The sequence below is a fragment of the Plasmodium cynomolgi genome, chromosome 12 (assembly GCF_000321355.1).
Source record: "Plasmodium cynomolgi strain B DNA, chromosome 12, whole genome shotgun sequence".
Classification (NCBI taxonomy): domain Eukaryota; phylum Apicomplexa; class Aconoidasida; order Haemosporida; family Plasmodiidae; genus Plasmodium; species Plasmodium cynomolgi.
This window is the reverse complement of record NC_020405.1, coordinates 151,260-166,007: the sequence shown is the minus strand read 5'-3', so window position 1 is coordinate 166,007 and position 14,748 is coordinate 151,260. Positions and strand designations below refer to the sequence as shown.

Genomic DNA, 14,748 nt, shown 5'->3' with positions numbered 1-14,748 from the left:
GATGAGAAAAAAAAAAAAAAAAAAAGAGCGAAGAGGGGAAGTGGGGATTGCAAAATGGTGTGCACAACGGGGGGAAGCCAACATGGTGAGCACAAACGACGATGCGCGGAGGCCAAATTAACTCGCAGGGCGCATGGTCGGGAAGAGGATCACATCTTTAATGCAATTCTTGTTGGTCAGGAACATAGTGATTCGGTCGATACCCAGTCCAAGGCCACCCGTGGGGGGAAGTCCATATTCCAGGGATGTACAAAATGGAGCATCCAACTGAAAGGCCTCTGCATCTCCCTTTTCCCTATCCTTTTGTTGTGCTGCAAAGCATTCCTTCTGTTTAAAAGGGTCATTCAATTCTGTGTAGGCATTTAGGACTTCCTTCCCACAGATAAACATTTCCAAGCGTTCAGTTAACCCAGGTTTGGATCTATGATATTTGGCTAAGGGACTCATAATTTGTGGGTGCTCAATAATGAAGAAAGGTCTATTAGGATATTGATTTTCTATAAAATGGGAAGCTAGCTGATCTAATAGTTTTGCAGCAGTCGGTGGGTTTGGCATTTCGATTTTGTTTTCCTTAATCAAGGAGATCATTTTGTTAATCGTTTCTGGAGAATCAAATGGTTGTTCTAACTTGGTGTTAGTTAATTTTTCCAACTCTTCTACGATTGAAACTTTGGGATATGGAGGAGTGAAATCTATTTCTATGGGATCTTTTTCTGGCCCATCTTTATTATACAAAATTTTGTATGTCCCAAATAGGTGCATAACTAGAGAGGAGAAAAAATCTTCAGACCATTTGATGAGGTCATAAAAATCTGCATAAGCCCAATAGAATTCACAGGAGGTAAATTCAGGGTTATGTGTTTGGTCTATTCCTTCATTTCTGAACACCTTTCCTATTTCATATACCTTGTCTATACCTCCTACGATTAGCATTTTTAGAGGTAACTCTGTGGCTATGCGGAGGTAGAGATCTAAATCTAAGTCATTATGGTGGGTAATAAATGGTTTGGCATTTGCACCGCCTGCTACTAAATTCATGGTTGGAGTTTCTACTTCTATGAATCCTCTATCGTTTAGAAAATTTCTCAAATAGTTAATAATTTTGGTTCTGGTAATGAAGGTACTTCTGGTGGATTCATTTATCATTAAATCTAGGTATCTTTGTCGGCATCTAATTTCTGTATCCTTTAATCCATACTTCATTGGCAGCATGTGAAGACAGGCAGATAGGATGATCGTTTCCTTGGGGAATATACTTAACTCTCCCTTTTTGCTTTTTCCTGGGAACCCCACAATTCCTACGATATCTCCTCGTCTTATTTTGTCATACGCTTCTGCAAAATTTGACTTGGTATGGTCATGGAATGCGAAGTTGGCTAGCACTTGTATTTTAGCTCCATCGCCAACCAAGTCGAAAAAACGCAGCTTCTGTCCTGAGGCGGACACTCTCATTATTCTTCCTGTCACATTTAGAACGGTATTTTCCAGGTGCTCTCCGCTTGCCAGGTGTTGGTACTTTTCCACATATTCTGGCAAGGTTATTGTCCTCTCAAATTTGTGTGGGTAGGGGTTGATGCCCTTGGCCTTTTGCTCCTGGATGAATTTGGACCTGTTCTCGTAGTACAGCCGTGGGTCGACCTCCGCCTCCTCTTCCTTTTTCTTGTCCCTGGGGGGGGGAGCGGTAAATTAGCGAAGTGGCAAATTAGAGAAGTGGAAAATTAGAGAAGTGGCAAATTGGCGAAGTGGAAGCGCAGCAACATGGCAACGCGGCAACGCGGAGGGGGGGTGTTCGCTTGGGGATGCTCTTTTGGGCGCTCTACTGTATGCACGCGCATATGCCACCTATCACTCACACATAGGGCGAAAGAACATATAGTGTAGGCACAAAGGGGTAGGGGGGGTACCCCTCCCCATCGCATATCCCTCGAAGTGGTTAGCTTACTTGGTCTGCTGGTTGCTGGCGACTTTCTTTTCGCCCTCCATCACATGCTCCTTTTTCTCACTCATTTTGGTGAAGGACTGTTTGCAGTTAACCGGGCAGATGATATTTTTATTCTTGTTCAGAATTGCTGCTGAGCAGGAATGCTGTTTGTAAAAGTGGCTGCCGAAATTTTTGTGGTATCTCAGGATGGGGAGTAAATCACTGAACATGTGTGAAGATGTGAAGATATGCTTCGTCGAGTTTGTGATTGTGCTCAAGCGGGGTTTTACCCAGGGGGCGCTTTTGTCGCTATGGCTTTTACTTTCGCGCTTGTGAACGAAAGAGATTTTAATTTATGCCGCGAGTTGTACTTTGCCGATAACTTGGTGCAATTTTTCCTTTTCCTTTTTTTTGTTCAGCTTTGTTAGTCGGCTTAGTGGCTTTTGCATGCGTTAATTAATGGCCTCGATGTAGCTCCGCTTTTCCCAGGCCCCTCTCTCCGACCCACAGTTGAAGTTTTTTCACGGCTAGCTGATTGGCCACCAAATTGGTAACAACCCATTGGTGATTGTTAAAATTTTTTTTTTTTTTTTTTTTTACCTGACCCTGCAAGGTGATTTTTTACTTTTTGGAGAAACAGCTAAATGTGCAGTTTCGCCTATAGCTGCTTAAAGCGGGACGGAGAAGATGGGGTCTTCCACTTCCCCTGCCCTGCGTTATTGTAGCATCTATCGTGGGCAGCACAGGATGCACAGATGGAGGGAACCAAGCGGTATGCACATGCATAGATGAAATTTCTATGTATGCATGTGCAGCATTTACATTTTTGTCCATGAGAAATAAAAAAAAAAATAACCTCAATTTATTTCGCTAACACATTGCTGTAGTGAAATGTCTTCTTGCGAAACACGGGTTGCGGATGTGTGGTAAATTCCCCCGTCCCTTTTTACCATCACCTTTTGATGGGGTCAAAAATGGGCAGCATCATATTCGCCCCAAGGCGACACCCGCGGATAGAGCGAGCACGTACGTATGTACGGATAGATGGTCGTACTTACCAAACGAACCTCCACTGACAAGTAAAACACCAACTGACGTTTGTTCTCCAGTTGGTCGTGAAGCTGATGCTTTTTAATTCCCCGCAGCAGTGTTAAGCAAATGGGGAAATACTAATTTCGTGAGAGAGAGTAGTTGTTGTGGTGGAGCTTTACAATATGAAGCGTTTTAATGACACACTGTTATGTGGTCATGTGATTATACATTGGTCACATTTTAATCATTTAAAAAGGGCAAAAAAAAAAAATAAATAAAAATAAAGGAGACTTAAAAATAGGGGTTTTTTTAAATCAAATGCAACAAACGGGAGGGGCGGATGCTTTATTCGCACCGTACACGTTTGTATCCATATAAAGCCCCCCTTCAGGGGCTGAGTCGTAAAGAACTAGTTAAAGAATTGCTCAAAAGGTGCGATCACAAGGTGGGTCTCGAATGTGGGATTGCTGGAGAGTGAAAAATTCGAAGCACCTACTCTTGTTCCGCCTTTTTCCTATAAAAAAAGAAATACAAAAAAAAAAAAAAAAAAATTAAATTCAAGAGGGGTCAAATAGGGAGTATGTTAATGATAGTGGCAAAAAAAAGGGGCGTGTGTAAGGGGGGGGAGAAGTGTCGCGGCAACAGGCGTTCCAAAGAGACACTTCAAACATATGCAATAGACACTGTTCCCATTTTTTCGCTCTATTTCTTACGCTTCCATTATTAGCGTGATTGTGTCTCCCTTGAGAAGAATCTTGCCCAGGTCTTTTCTCGTGTTCTTCTTAACTGAAACTTCTGCTGACTCGTCTAGCACCATGTTCATGTATTCATCGAAGCCCTGTAAGGTGGTGGGGCGCGTACGGTAAGGCGTGTGTCTGGGGGTGCCCAACGTGTGCAGATAGCAACATACAGGGTACGTACATATGAGCATTCAAGTAGGTACATATGAGCATTCACGAACGTACATATGAGCATTCAAGTACGTACATGTGAGCTTTCACGTACGTACATGTGAGCATTCACACGTATGTACGCCCATCCACGCCTGGTGTCACGGCGCAAACGACTTAATTACCAAAATTTTTCCCTCAATGCGAGTGTCTGGTTTATCGTAGAGCCAAATTTGTACGACCGTTTTGTTCGTGAAAAATCTGAAAATTTGGTTCTGCGAGAGGGGGTAGGGAGACAACATGAGGAGCGCAAGGGGGGAAACAAATGGAGTGGTACGTATGACACGTAACAGCATTGCTCTTTGCGGGACCGCCTTGTGCGCCCGCTTGGCTTTTCCTTTTTTTTTTTTTTTTACTATAGGCTGGGTCATAATTTTTTGCAACTTCTTATTCGTCGCCGCCATTTTGTTCCACAGGGATTTGTATCGTTAAGGGGGTGGGGGTTCTTCCGAAATGGGAAAAAAAATGATCAATGCGTAAGGAGGTAGGGGCAACCTTTTCCTATCGAGTGATGCTCACCCGTGGGGGGAAGGGCTTATTCCTGTACCTACACAGCTGTGGGCGTACGTCACGCAGTTGCGCGGTGACACAGCGTGTTTCCCAGTAGGAAAAAATCTGGGACGGCAAGGAAGGAGGCAGCGTGGAGTTGTTCGTACATAAAAAGTTGTGCTTGCGTGTGTTTTTGCATATTTTCTGCGTACTTGCTGCGTATTTTCTGCGTGCTTGCTGCGTATTTTCTGCGTTTGTCGTGGGCCCTTCCGAGTGGTAAATGAACAAAGTGGGAGAATCCTTTGCCGCTCTGCAATTTTGCGCCAGGGAATTTGTTTATCTGCCTTTTGCGCGGTCACCTGGTTGGGATTAAGTAGTCGGGAAAATTCGAAGTTCCCAGGTGGAGGTAGCGGCAGTTACATAAGTGCGTGTTGGCGCGATGGCGTGATGGCGTGATGGCGTGATGGCGTGATTACCCGGTTTGCCGCACAACTGAGTTGGCGTTTCTTCTTTCGCGCGGCCTTCTCGACACTGTCATTTGGGGCGGCCTATTATCCGGACGCCTCCCCAGAAAAAAAAAAAAAAAAAAAGAAAAGCAAAGCAAAACAAAACAAAAAGAAGAAGGAAGAAAGAAAGGATCTTTTTAAAAATTGCCAACAATTGCAAACCTGCCAATTTTACCAGCATGCAAGGGGATTGGACCCTCCAAAACGTGGCGGCAAAGAAAGCGAGGAAGCGAGGAATCGAATAAGCGTAGAAGCGAATAAGCGTGGAAGTGAAGAAACGCACAAACGAAGGGCGCCTCAGTGACGGCATATTTATGGCCGTACCATGCTGCCAAAAAAAAAAATTAACAGTTTGAAGCTGCTGTAAAGCATTACTCTACTTTAAGTGAGAAGCGGAAATGACGAAGGGGGGGGAGAGCATACCGGGAAAAAAAAAAGCCCAAGGGGGAAAAAACGAAAAGGACCTGCAAAGGTACATGGACGAACTATGGGGGTTCTCCTCCAATTCGGGCTATGAAAAGGAGGACATCCGAAAAGGAGATGGTGACGGGGTGGTGACCCCTTCGGAGGAATCGGCAGTTGAGGCGAATGGTGAATGGGGAGGAAAAAAGGTGAGGCAGTTCCACCCTCGAATGCTGCCTCATCAGATGAATCATGAGGACGCGTATGTTGGTAGGGATGGCTATCCGATTTGTGAAAGTCGAAATGATAGATCCTCCGGTGAAAACTATAGCGATGAGGAAGACACCGCACCCACGGGGAAGAAAATCGTAGGGAACAGGAGAAAACGGAAAAAGGGAAAAAATCACCCAAATGAGGATCAGGAGCTGACTCTCCAAAATGAAAAGAAGGACTTTTACCCAAGGAATGATAAAAAGAGGAAAAAAGAGGAGGGTAGGCAGAAAACTGCAAAGGGGACAAATCGTAGAGAGGACGAAGAAGAGGCGACACCCACATGGAGAAAACCCCCCCATTCGAAAGGGACAGAAGCAAATGCACTGAATGATAAGCTCAATGGATGGGATAATCCATCAGATGGGGTATCAAAACGAAGAACGAAGAAACACACCCCTGATGAAACCACCAGATTAAGAAGAAAAAATAATTTTAAAGAAAAAATGGAAGCCAAAAAAGAATTCATGAATGTGGTCCACGAAATTAGAAAATTGACTCTACCCCATTTAGATAAATTTCAAAAAAAAATTGTCGAAAATTATCAAGTAAAAATGCTAGGAGGTAAATTCGATAAAAGTCCCAAGGTTCATTATCCGGAGCTTATATTTCGAAAAAAGTCCATGAAGAGGTACATTCAGCAGAGAATCGAGAGAGAGAGAATGATGGGAGTGAAGACTCAGAGTGGGAACTACATTGACATGCAGGATGTAAATCGGAGGAAAAAAAAGATGATGAAGGAGAAGACTTCGTTGAAGTTGTTTTAATTAACGGGGTTTAGTGCGTGGCAAGCAGGTAAAAGTGGAATCGATCCGCTCACCATAAACCATTAATCCCACCCATGTTTATATTTTCCTATTTTGTGACGCTTTATTCTTTACTTCACAAGAATATAGGCCTTTTTTTTTTTTTTTTTTTCCTTTTTTTTGGTACCACTTGACAATTTTTTGTTTGCTCCGCTCCCGATGTGCGAACTTTCTTCGGGTAACTTTTTTTTTTTTTTTCAAAGTGATAAAAATGTAGAAAGGAAGGGGCACCTGGTGGGGGGAAAAAAAAAAAGAATGAAAAACAGGTATCACCAGGTTGCCCTCTTTTAAAGGAACGTACGAATGATTTGCAAAGGGGAACGTTTTTCCATTTTTCTTCTTTTTTTATCGCGTCCATGTGACACTTTCCGCTTGAACATGCACATGTATTGTATGCGTACTTATGTAGGGGGCCTGGCCACACTGCTCGCCGTTACCTCTCCGCATGGGTGACGTGAAGGGGAAAAATAAATAGAAGGCCAGTGAGCTTCCCCCTAATAGGTGGAAAAGGAAAAAAAAAAAAAAAAAAAAAAAACAGTACAGTACAGTACAGTGCAGCTGATTTTTTTTGCGCAGTGGGGAGGAAGCAGAGTGGGGGAAGCGGCCTTGCAAGGGTCGGCAGTGGACTGCTGCCAAACGTAGCACCGCTCTGCTGCCCCCGCCCCAAATGGAGCAGGGCGAAGAATTCACGAGACAAATTTCCCTGTGGGGAACGACGCACCAGGGGATCCTGATGAACAGCTCAGTGTGCCTACTCGGGAGTAGCCTCATCATCATGGAAGTTGCAAAAGGGTTGATGTTGAGCGGCATAAGGAATATTACCATTGTAGACAACACATGTGTAACGAGGGAGGATACAAAATGTTACATTTTCTCCGAAGAGTATGAAATACTAAACGAGTACAAATGCAAAGTGGTGAAAAAAAATTTGATGAGAATGAATCAGCTAGCCAATATTACATGCATAGTTAAGGACCCACTAAATTACATGAACGAGATTGACTCATATGAGGATACATATGACGTGATTATCTGTAACCTGTGTGTAAGGAGTAATTTACTTGTTGAAAAAATTTGTACAAGGAAACGAAAAGTAATTATAACGTGTCATGCTGAAGGGTACTTAGGTTATATAAACCTAAGTGTGGGAGGTCACCTATATGTTCATACTTGTAGCAAAAAAAGGAGAGTAAAATCCGAATGGGGGATATATACTCACTTATCCCTGTCTCTCTATGAGGAGCTGAAGGAATACGTACGTAGGGTAGATTACGGCTCCATTCGCGGCCGCGGGTGGAGGGACAAAATTGTGTTCTTGGCGAAGTGCTACCAGGACTTTCGCGCAGCGGGGGGCGGCAGCGGGGGAGGAGGAGGAGGAAGTAGAGAAGGAGGAAGTACAGGAAGCGGATGCGGAGAACTCTGCAACGGTAGCGGCCATAGAGGTGACCACAGCTACTGTGCGTGTGAAAATCGAAACCATTGTGATGGCCCCTTTTTAACCTTCGTGGCTGAAAAACTAAAGTTAAAGGATGCCCCCCGCTTCCCCCCCCCGGACGAAAGAACGTGCGCGATGCTCAGACCAAGGAGCGTCACGCAGAGGATTAAAGAGGCCCTGCTTGGAAACCAAATGGAAGGGTCACCATACAACCATATTTTTATATTCCTGGTCGTTTTAAAGAGCTTTATAAAAAATCGAAAGGGGTTACCTCTCCTGATGGACCTGAAAAATGAGCCCCCTGATGGTGGTGGGACGACCAATTGTCTAGACAAAATTTTGCTAAAAAGAAAAGTGAAGGACGAGGAAGAAATCGAGAGACTTATCGAGAGGAAGAAACGAAAATATAAATTTGGAAAACCATTTACTCTGTCCCATTTTGTGTATTTTTTTTGGAACTTTGTTTTTATTCGAAGGGTGGAGCATCGGAGTGGCACGCGGGATGACAGCAAGGGGGGCAGCCGCGTGGGGGATAGCCGCGTGGGGGACAGCCGCGTGGGGGACAACTCCTTGGTGGAAAACTGCTTGCTGGAGCACTTCCTAGAATTTGCCGTTCTCTACGGCTTGGGATTGAAGCCTATTCGAGAAGGTCACCTGAGCGTGTGCGGACGGGAAGGAGCCCCCTGTCCACTTTACTGCCATTATTTAAAACAGAAAATTAGGGGAAATTTACTCCTGTACGGGAGACATATGAACCTCCTACATTTTGGTGAAAGATCCCCGAATGAGGAAATTAAAAAGGAATTAAATAAGCGTGTTGAGTTATACGTGTCACATGATGAGAGAGAGACACACTTGAATGGGTACGACGATGCGAAGGCGCTGCATTTTTTACTCTCCTGTGTAGATACAGACACAAACGTTTTGTTGAACACGGTGCGGAAAGTGGAGAGGACATTCCATCGATTGGTCTGCGACGTGGGGGGATACGGCGTGTGTGCGCAGGTGGTCATTGCGGGTTTGGTTACGCAGGAGGGGGTTAAAATATGCTCGCTGTACTTGGAGCCGCAGTCGGGTTATTTCTTCTTCACCGCGGGGAAGCGGCGCGGCGGTGCAGGTTAGGGGCGCCGCGATCATTGGCACGTCAGCACGTCAGCACGTCAGTACGTTAGTGCATTGGTACATCGGCACGTCATCACATCGACACATTCGTGCTTGCTCCCTGACACGCTTCCGTTCATATTTGATTTCTCCCCGTTTTGCAAAAAAAAAAATCTTTTAACAAATTGAAAGAGACAAGTTTTTTGGGGGGGTAGTGACAAAGGCACACAAAAAAAAAAGGGGACGTGGGTCCCAGGGGATGTCTACGCGGGAAAGGCCCAAAGGGGGGGCCACCAGCGCGCAGGCAGGCAGGCACAGGTAGACAGGACTCACGCCGACGCGAGACCGGAAAGCATGAAGATACGAAAACAAAGACTACACAAATATACCAAACAAACGAGGGGTTTAAAAAAAAAAAAAAAGGAACGATTTAAAACGAATTAAACGATTGGAAGCGACTTATGATAACTTTTTTTTTTTTGATTCTCCCCCGCGCGGTAGCTGCAACAACGGCGGATGACGCTCTGCTGGTTGGCTGTCATAGCGCTGCGCCATGTTAGGGGAACTTCGCAAAGGGGAGGAAGTCAACAAGGGGGTCTAACTGTAACCCATTGAAGGAACGTTAAATAGAAATTCAACCCATGGAGAGCGCGGCACCGAGGCACCTTGCCACACCGAGGTGGCTATTCCTTGGGCACCTGCTGGAAGGAGTGCGGAATCCTGGTCCTCTCGTAGGAGGAGCGGCAGACCTCCCGGTCGTTGTGCATCGAAATGTGGATGCCAGGCTCGAAGTGAACGCCGGAGTAGAAGTAAATCAAAAAGTACACAGGATAATCTTTGAAAGTATTTCTAGGGAAAAAAAACTTCGTGTTGTTATTAATAAAGGTAATTAATCCAATACTGAACATTTTTTGGAAGCCCTCATAGTCTGTCTCATCCCCCCAATGGATATGTCCTGTCCTTGTCCTCTCGTAAAAAAAAGCAGAAGCCTTCTCCTCAATCGTTTTCGTCTCAATAACTTTATTGTCGCAAGTGAAATGGTAATCATTATTCTTGATAGACCAATACGATATGCAATCACCATTATGTTTAAACAGAAGACTTTTCGTCACTAATCCATCCTTTCGTCTCCTAATTTTTTTATTGAAGGTAGTCTTCATGATAACAACATACAGATCAGGATTTGCATAATTTTGCTTTCTATTTACATTATTTAATTTATTTTTTATGTTGACATAGTTAAAAAATGGAAGAATGGTCCCTTGTGTTATTTTCTTCATGAAAACATGAGAGCCGATTACTCTAGATTTCAGATTTGTACCGATTAACGTATGAATATTTTTTCTTTTAACTTTCTTTAATTCATCATATGTCATTTTGTTAGCTGATAGGGATACTAGTTTGAAGAAAATAAGTTCGTAGAATCTGTAACCACCTTCATGGAGTTCTTCAAGTATTTCATCATAATCGGTGACCTGAGTGTTAGAATCTAAGTCTTCTATCTTGCTTGAATCATATTCTTCATCATTTTCGTTTTCATTTTCGTTGCCTTCTGTAGCATCTGTGGATTCTGTCGATTCTGTTATAGCTTTATGTTGCATGCGATATTTTTTTTCGTTTTCAATTAGTGCCAATCGCATGTCAGACTTTTTAGGGTTACTCTTAGATGAGCCGTATAGAACCCCTTGGTTGGTTAGATACCTTTTGGGTCTCACAACATCGATGGCTTTGCTGTTTTCACTGTCTGCTCCGTGTGGTACGATTACATGTTCGTACTCTCCCTTTAGAGATGATGTAGATTCTGCATTTAGCATCTCCATGTTTTTTTTCTTGTCTGTGTATTTCAGTGTACTCATGTCTTCATCCATCAGGGAGGAGTTTTCACTCTCTCTCGATGCAATACGAAGGGACTGGTTCTTCATCACGTTGGACCTCCTGTCCTTTTCGAACTGACTACCGTTGCTACTGTCGGTTTTTAGCGAGAGGGTGATGGGGTCGTGCTTCATCGTGGTCGTGCTCGATGGGGAGTGTCCGTAGGTCACTCGGAAGTGTGTATCCTTTGTGAATTTTTTTCCCTTCCCTTTATCTCCCACCTTCTCGAAGTGCACCATGTCGTCTTCCTCTTCGAGCATCTCGTTCGGCGACGAGGACCTGCTTATGCCAACGATGTCATCGGTACTTCTCGTGAATTCGTTCCCATAATGGCCGATCGTATTTAAGGATTGCTCGCTGCGATAGCTACTTAGGGGAAATGGGTTTTCCTGCATGACGCTTTGAAAATCGTTGGTACTTTTGATCTTTCGTCTGCTAAGGTCACTTCTCATGATACCAGTGCTCTCGTTGTCACTGTCCATGTTGCCGCTGCTGCCGGTGCGTCTGATGGATGATCTGTGTGCCTTCTTTCTCGCCCCGCCCACACCGCTTCCGCTTTTGTTACCTTTGGATTTTCCTCCCGAGACGTCGTCATCGGTGTAGTCTCCGTCTCCGATGGGTCCTCCGCCCCGTTTCTCGTTGCTCAGCCCGCCGCCATCCCCGCTGCCACTTCCGCTGCCCAACCCGCTGCCACCTCCGCTGCCATCCCCGCTGCCACTTCCGTCGCCATCCCCGCTGCCATCCCCGCTGCCACTTCCGCTGCCCAACCCGCTGCCACCTCCGCTGCCAGTTCCGGTGCCACTTCCGTCGCCACCCCCGGCGCCACCTCCGCTGGGGCCTGCACCGTCTGCGTTTCCCTTCTTGCAAACGTTGGAGGTACACAGCGCAGCGGCCTCCTCCATGTTGGTGATAGGAGGTCGTCCACCAAAGAAAAGGTACTTATTAATATAGTCCGAAATGAGAAGGAGAACGGATTTGTTATTCTTGTCATCAACTTTATTACCTCTCATTACTTTATGTAAGTAATCCTTCTTCAAATAATAATTAGTGAACTCTAAATTTATGAGAAGGTTAAACCTTTCGTTAATATACTGCTCATCTAGTTCATAGTCTTCAGTATATCCAGGAAAAAATTTTATAAAATAAAAAGTGCTTATGTATCTGAGATCATTAACATTAAATTTAGGATCATCTGTTTGTTTTACATTACGTACATACCATGGGACAAAGGAACTCTCAGGGACTCCTACATTAGGTATGACGTTATTAGTTCGAACTCCATTTTTATCTAATAAATATTGCAATGATAAAAAAAGACAATCTCCAGAACCACACGTTTCTACATGACATAAGGTCTCATTATGGTTATAAAAATATTCGACCCAATTTTCTGATGCTACTTGGAAGTTATGTTTTGTACATAAATTTCTGAAGTAACCCATCGGGTGGTTCATCCTTCTCGTCATTTTCATAACGAAGCTGTTTGATTTTATTGGGTTTATTATACTTTGTAGGAAGGGTACCTTATCCTTTTGTGATCCTGAACTCTTTTTTGTATAATTTCTTTCTTGTTGTTGTTGTTCTTCTTCTTCTTCTCCTGATGGTAGGTTGTTATTAACTCTGAAGTGAACGTGGTTATTTCTTGAGTCAACTTCTGTGATCAGTACGATGGGATTATCTGTATTATCCAAATTCATGGAAAAACTAATTGTAAAGCATTTTCGAAGAGTCATAAATTGAACTAATTTTTCAAAATAAGATGCATTTTTTTCTATGTCGTAACTTATTACATCTTCTAACAGGTCTAGTAATTTTTGATCAGATAGATAATCTTCTTCTTTTAAATTATTTTTTTTTTTTTCTTCTTTCATCCTTTTGGTGATATAAGAAAAATTTTCTTTTATGAATTTAAAAAATAGCTTGATATTTGCATAGACTTCGTTTTTAAAATTTTCATAAAAAAGAGTCTTCACGTTGTCTATTCCTATATCTTTGAGGAATCCTTTTTTTTCGGTCGACTTAAAACAGAGTACTAACATATTTTGCAACATTTTCAAATTTTCGAAATGCTCTTCACTTAGGTACATCCTTTCGTCTCCTATGTTGAAAACTGCTGTGGATATTCTCACATCATCATCATATATTCCTTTTGTCATAAATCGGCCCTCTTTGTTTATCGTTAGTGCCAGCAGCGCGCTGCACAGGTAGATCGTGCATAGGGTCGCCACCAGCAACTTGCGCGGCCACGCCGCCGCTCCCCTTTTCCGCGCCATCTCGGCAGTTGCTAGGTGGGCGGCGTGGCAGTTGCGAGGCAGTTGCGAGGCAGTTACGAGGCAGTTACGAGGCAGTTACGAGGCAGTTGCGAGGCAGTTATTCGACCGCTTCTAGGCAGTTCCTCGGCAGCTATTCGACCGCTGCTCGGCAGTCGATAGGAGGACGGGTTGGAAGTTACCGGGTGGTAGTTTCTACGCCGTGGGCCTTTTCTCGCTCCTGCTGTTGCGCCCATCTGTGGCGTTTTCCTTTTTGCTCTTCCAGCTGACGTCCCGTCCTTCTCCACGTCCCTCCCTGTTCTCTACCGCCTGCGCGCGGGGCACGGGCGCGGGGAGGGGCGCACAGAGGGGGGAGGCACGCGCACGTTCACGCGCACATGCACAGGTGAACAGATGCACAGATGCAAGCGGGTACCTCTAGATGTATGGGTTCAAATGGGTACCTCTAGATGTGTGCGTCCAAAAGGGTACCTCTAAATGTGTGAGTCCAAATCTGCACATGCATATGCATACAGTCGCGCCCCTTTTGGTCAGCGTCCCACTTTCAGCTTCTAAGCGCGCATTGGTGCGTCCGCTGGTTGCAGGGAATGGGGGCTAACTGAAAGCAAATGGGGCAGAAAAATAACTGACGCGCAAAAAGAAAAAAAAAGGGGTGGCAATGAGCGCGTGTGCATGCATGTGCAAATGCATAAAAGCGTTCGTTCATTAATATGAACAGTGTTTATAAGGTGTACAATTATATGTACTGCCGCATGCGACTTTGGAAAAAAAAAAAAAAAAATGCAATGCAATGCCTTGACGATAGCTGGCTGGGTGGTGATAGGCATTGTCCACCTAACCGTTAACCTCCGCTTACAACTTTAACAGTAAATTGAAACGCACGCGTGGGGGGATGCAAAAGGGGAGATTTACTCGCAAGTGTATGCTGCTATGTGCTTGGGTCCATGCATGGGGTAGCACGGCATGCGGCGGGAGATGCATACAGAATGGTCAGCGGTGCCGGGTGATTTCGCAATTGCTGTTCGACATTTTTGCACCTCTGCACTTTCGCCTTTTTCCTATTCCCCCATTTTGAATCCCCCATTTTGAATCCCCCATTTTGCATCCCGCCATTTTGCATCCCCCATTTTGCATCCCCCATTTTGAATCCCCCATTTTGAACCCCCCATATTGAATCCCCCATTTTGAATCCCCCATTTTGAACCCCCCATATTGAATCCCCCATATTGCCTCTTCCCCCTGAGGATAAAAGATTCGCATTCGGCGCGAACTCACCGCGCCCCATTTGGTGGCGCAAAGCGTGGCACGCAGTTTTGAAAAAGTGCATGTGCGTATGCGCAGGGGCGTGCGCGCCGCGGGACAGCCATGCAGCAGAAAATGCAGCAGAAAATGCAGCAGAAAATGCAGCAGACAACACAGCAGACGTATGTGCTTTTAAACCCCCCTCTTTGGAAAAAAAAAAAGAACAATGCGGAACGGCACAGCCATTTGGGATGAAACTAACGCCAATTTTAACAGCGTAAGAGATGCATCCAGTGTGCTACTTTTGCTACTTTTGCCACTTTCGCCACTTTCGCTAATTTGCGAAAAAGTTGGACACACGCAATGTCTGCATACGGCATGCGGTTAAAAAAATTGTGATGCGCAATTATTTTATTTTACTGTTTTTTATTTTACTTTATTTTATTTTATTG

At 44.5% G+C, this 14,748-nt stretch overlaps 5 protein-coding genes across 5 annotated transcripts; 2 read left to right on the top strand and 3 right to left on the bottom strand.

Moving 5' to 3' along the window:
• Positions 1-117: 117 nt before the first annotated feature.
• PCYB_121360 (lysine-tRNA ligase) lies at positions 118-2,351 on the bottom strand (the record flags this gene model as incomplete). Its single annotated transcript, XM_004223467.1, has 2 exons — positions 1,943-2,351; positions 118-1,666 (listed from the first exon to the last, which is right to left on the bottom strand). Exons 1-2 carry the CDS (start codon positions 2,149-2,151, stop codon positions 118-120), a joined length of 1,758 nt encoding a protein of 585 aa, XP_004223515.1. The 5' UTR covers positions 2,152-2,351.
• A 1,094-nt stretch (positions 2,352-3,445) lies between these two features.
• On the bottom strand, positions 3,446-4,307 carry PCYB_121350 (small nuclear ribonucleoprotein E; the record flags this gene model as incomplete). Its single annotated transcript, XM_004223466.1, has 4 exons — positions 3,446-3,467; positions 3,667-3,791; positions 4,029-4,118; positions 4,260-4,307. The coding sequence occupies 4 exons, from the start codon at positions 4,305-4,307 to the stop codon at positions 3,446-3,448; spliced, it is 285 nt and encodes a 94-aa protein (XP_004223514.1).
• Positions 4,308-5,374: 1,067 nt separating this feature from the next.
• On the top strand, positions 5,375-6,337 carry PCYB_121340 (hypothetical protein; the record flags this gene model as incomplete). Its single annotated transcript, XM_004223465.1, has 2 exons — positions 5,375-5,509; positions 5,546-6,337. The coding sequence occupies 2 exons, from the start codon at positions 5,375-5,377 to the stop codon at positions 6,335-6,337; spliced, it is 927 nt and encodes a 308-aa protein (XP_004223513.1).
• A 715-nt stretch (positions 6,338-7,052) lies between these two features.
• Positions 7,053-8,933, top strand: PCYB_121330 (hypothetical protein; the record flags this gene model as incomplete). The annotated part of the gene is made up of 1 exon (XM_004223464.1): positions 7,053-8,933. The coding sequence occupies exon 1, from the start codon at positions 7,110-7,112 to the stop codon at positions 8,931-8,933; it is 1,824 nt and encodes a 607-aa protein (XP_004223512.1). The 5' UTR covers positions 7,053-7,109.
• Positions 8,934-9,595: 662 nt separating this feature from the next.
• PCYB_121320 (hypothetical protein) lies at positions 9,596-14,138 on the bottom strand (the record flags this gene model as incomplete). The annotated part of the gene is made up of 2 exons (XM_004223463.1): positions 9,596-12,980; positions 14,038-14,138. 2 exons carry the CDS (start codon positions 14,136-14,138, stop codon positions 9,596-9,598), a joined length of 3,486 nt encoding a protein of 1,161 aa, XP_004223511.1.
• Between the last annotated feature and the right edge of the window lie 610 nt (positions 14,139-14,748).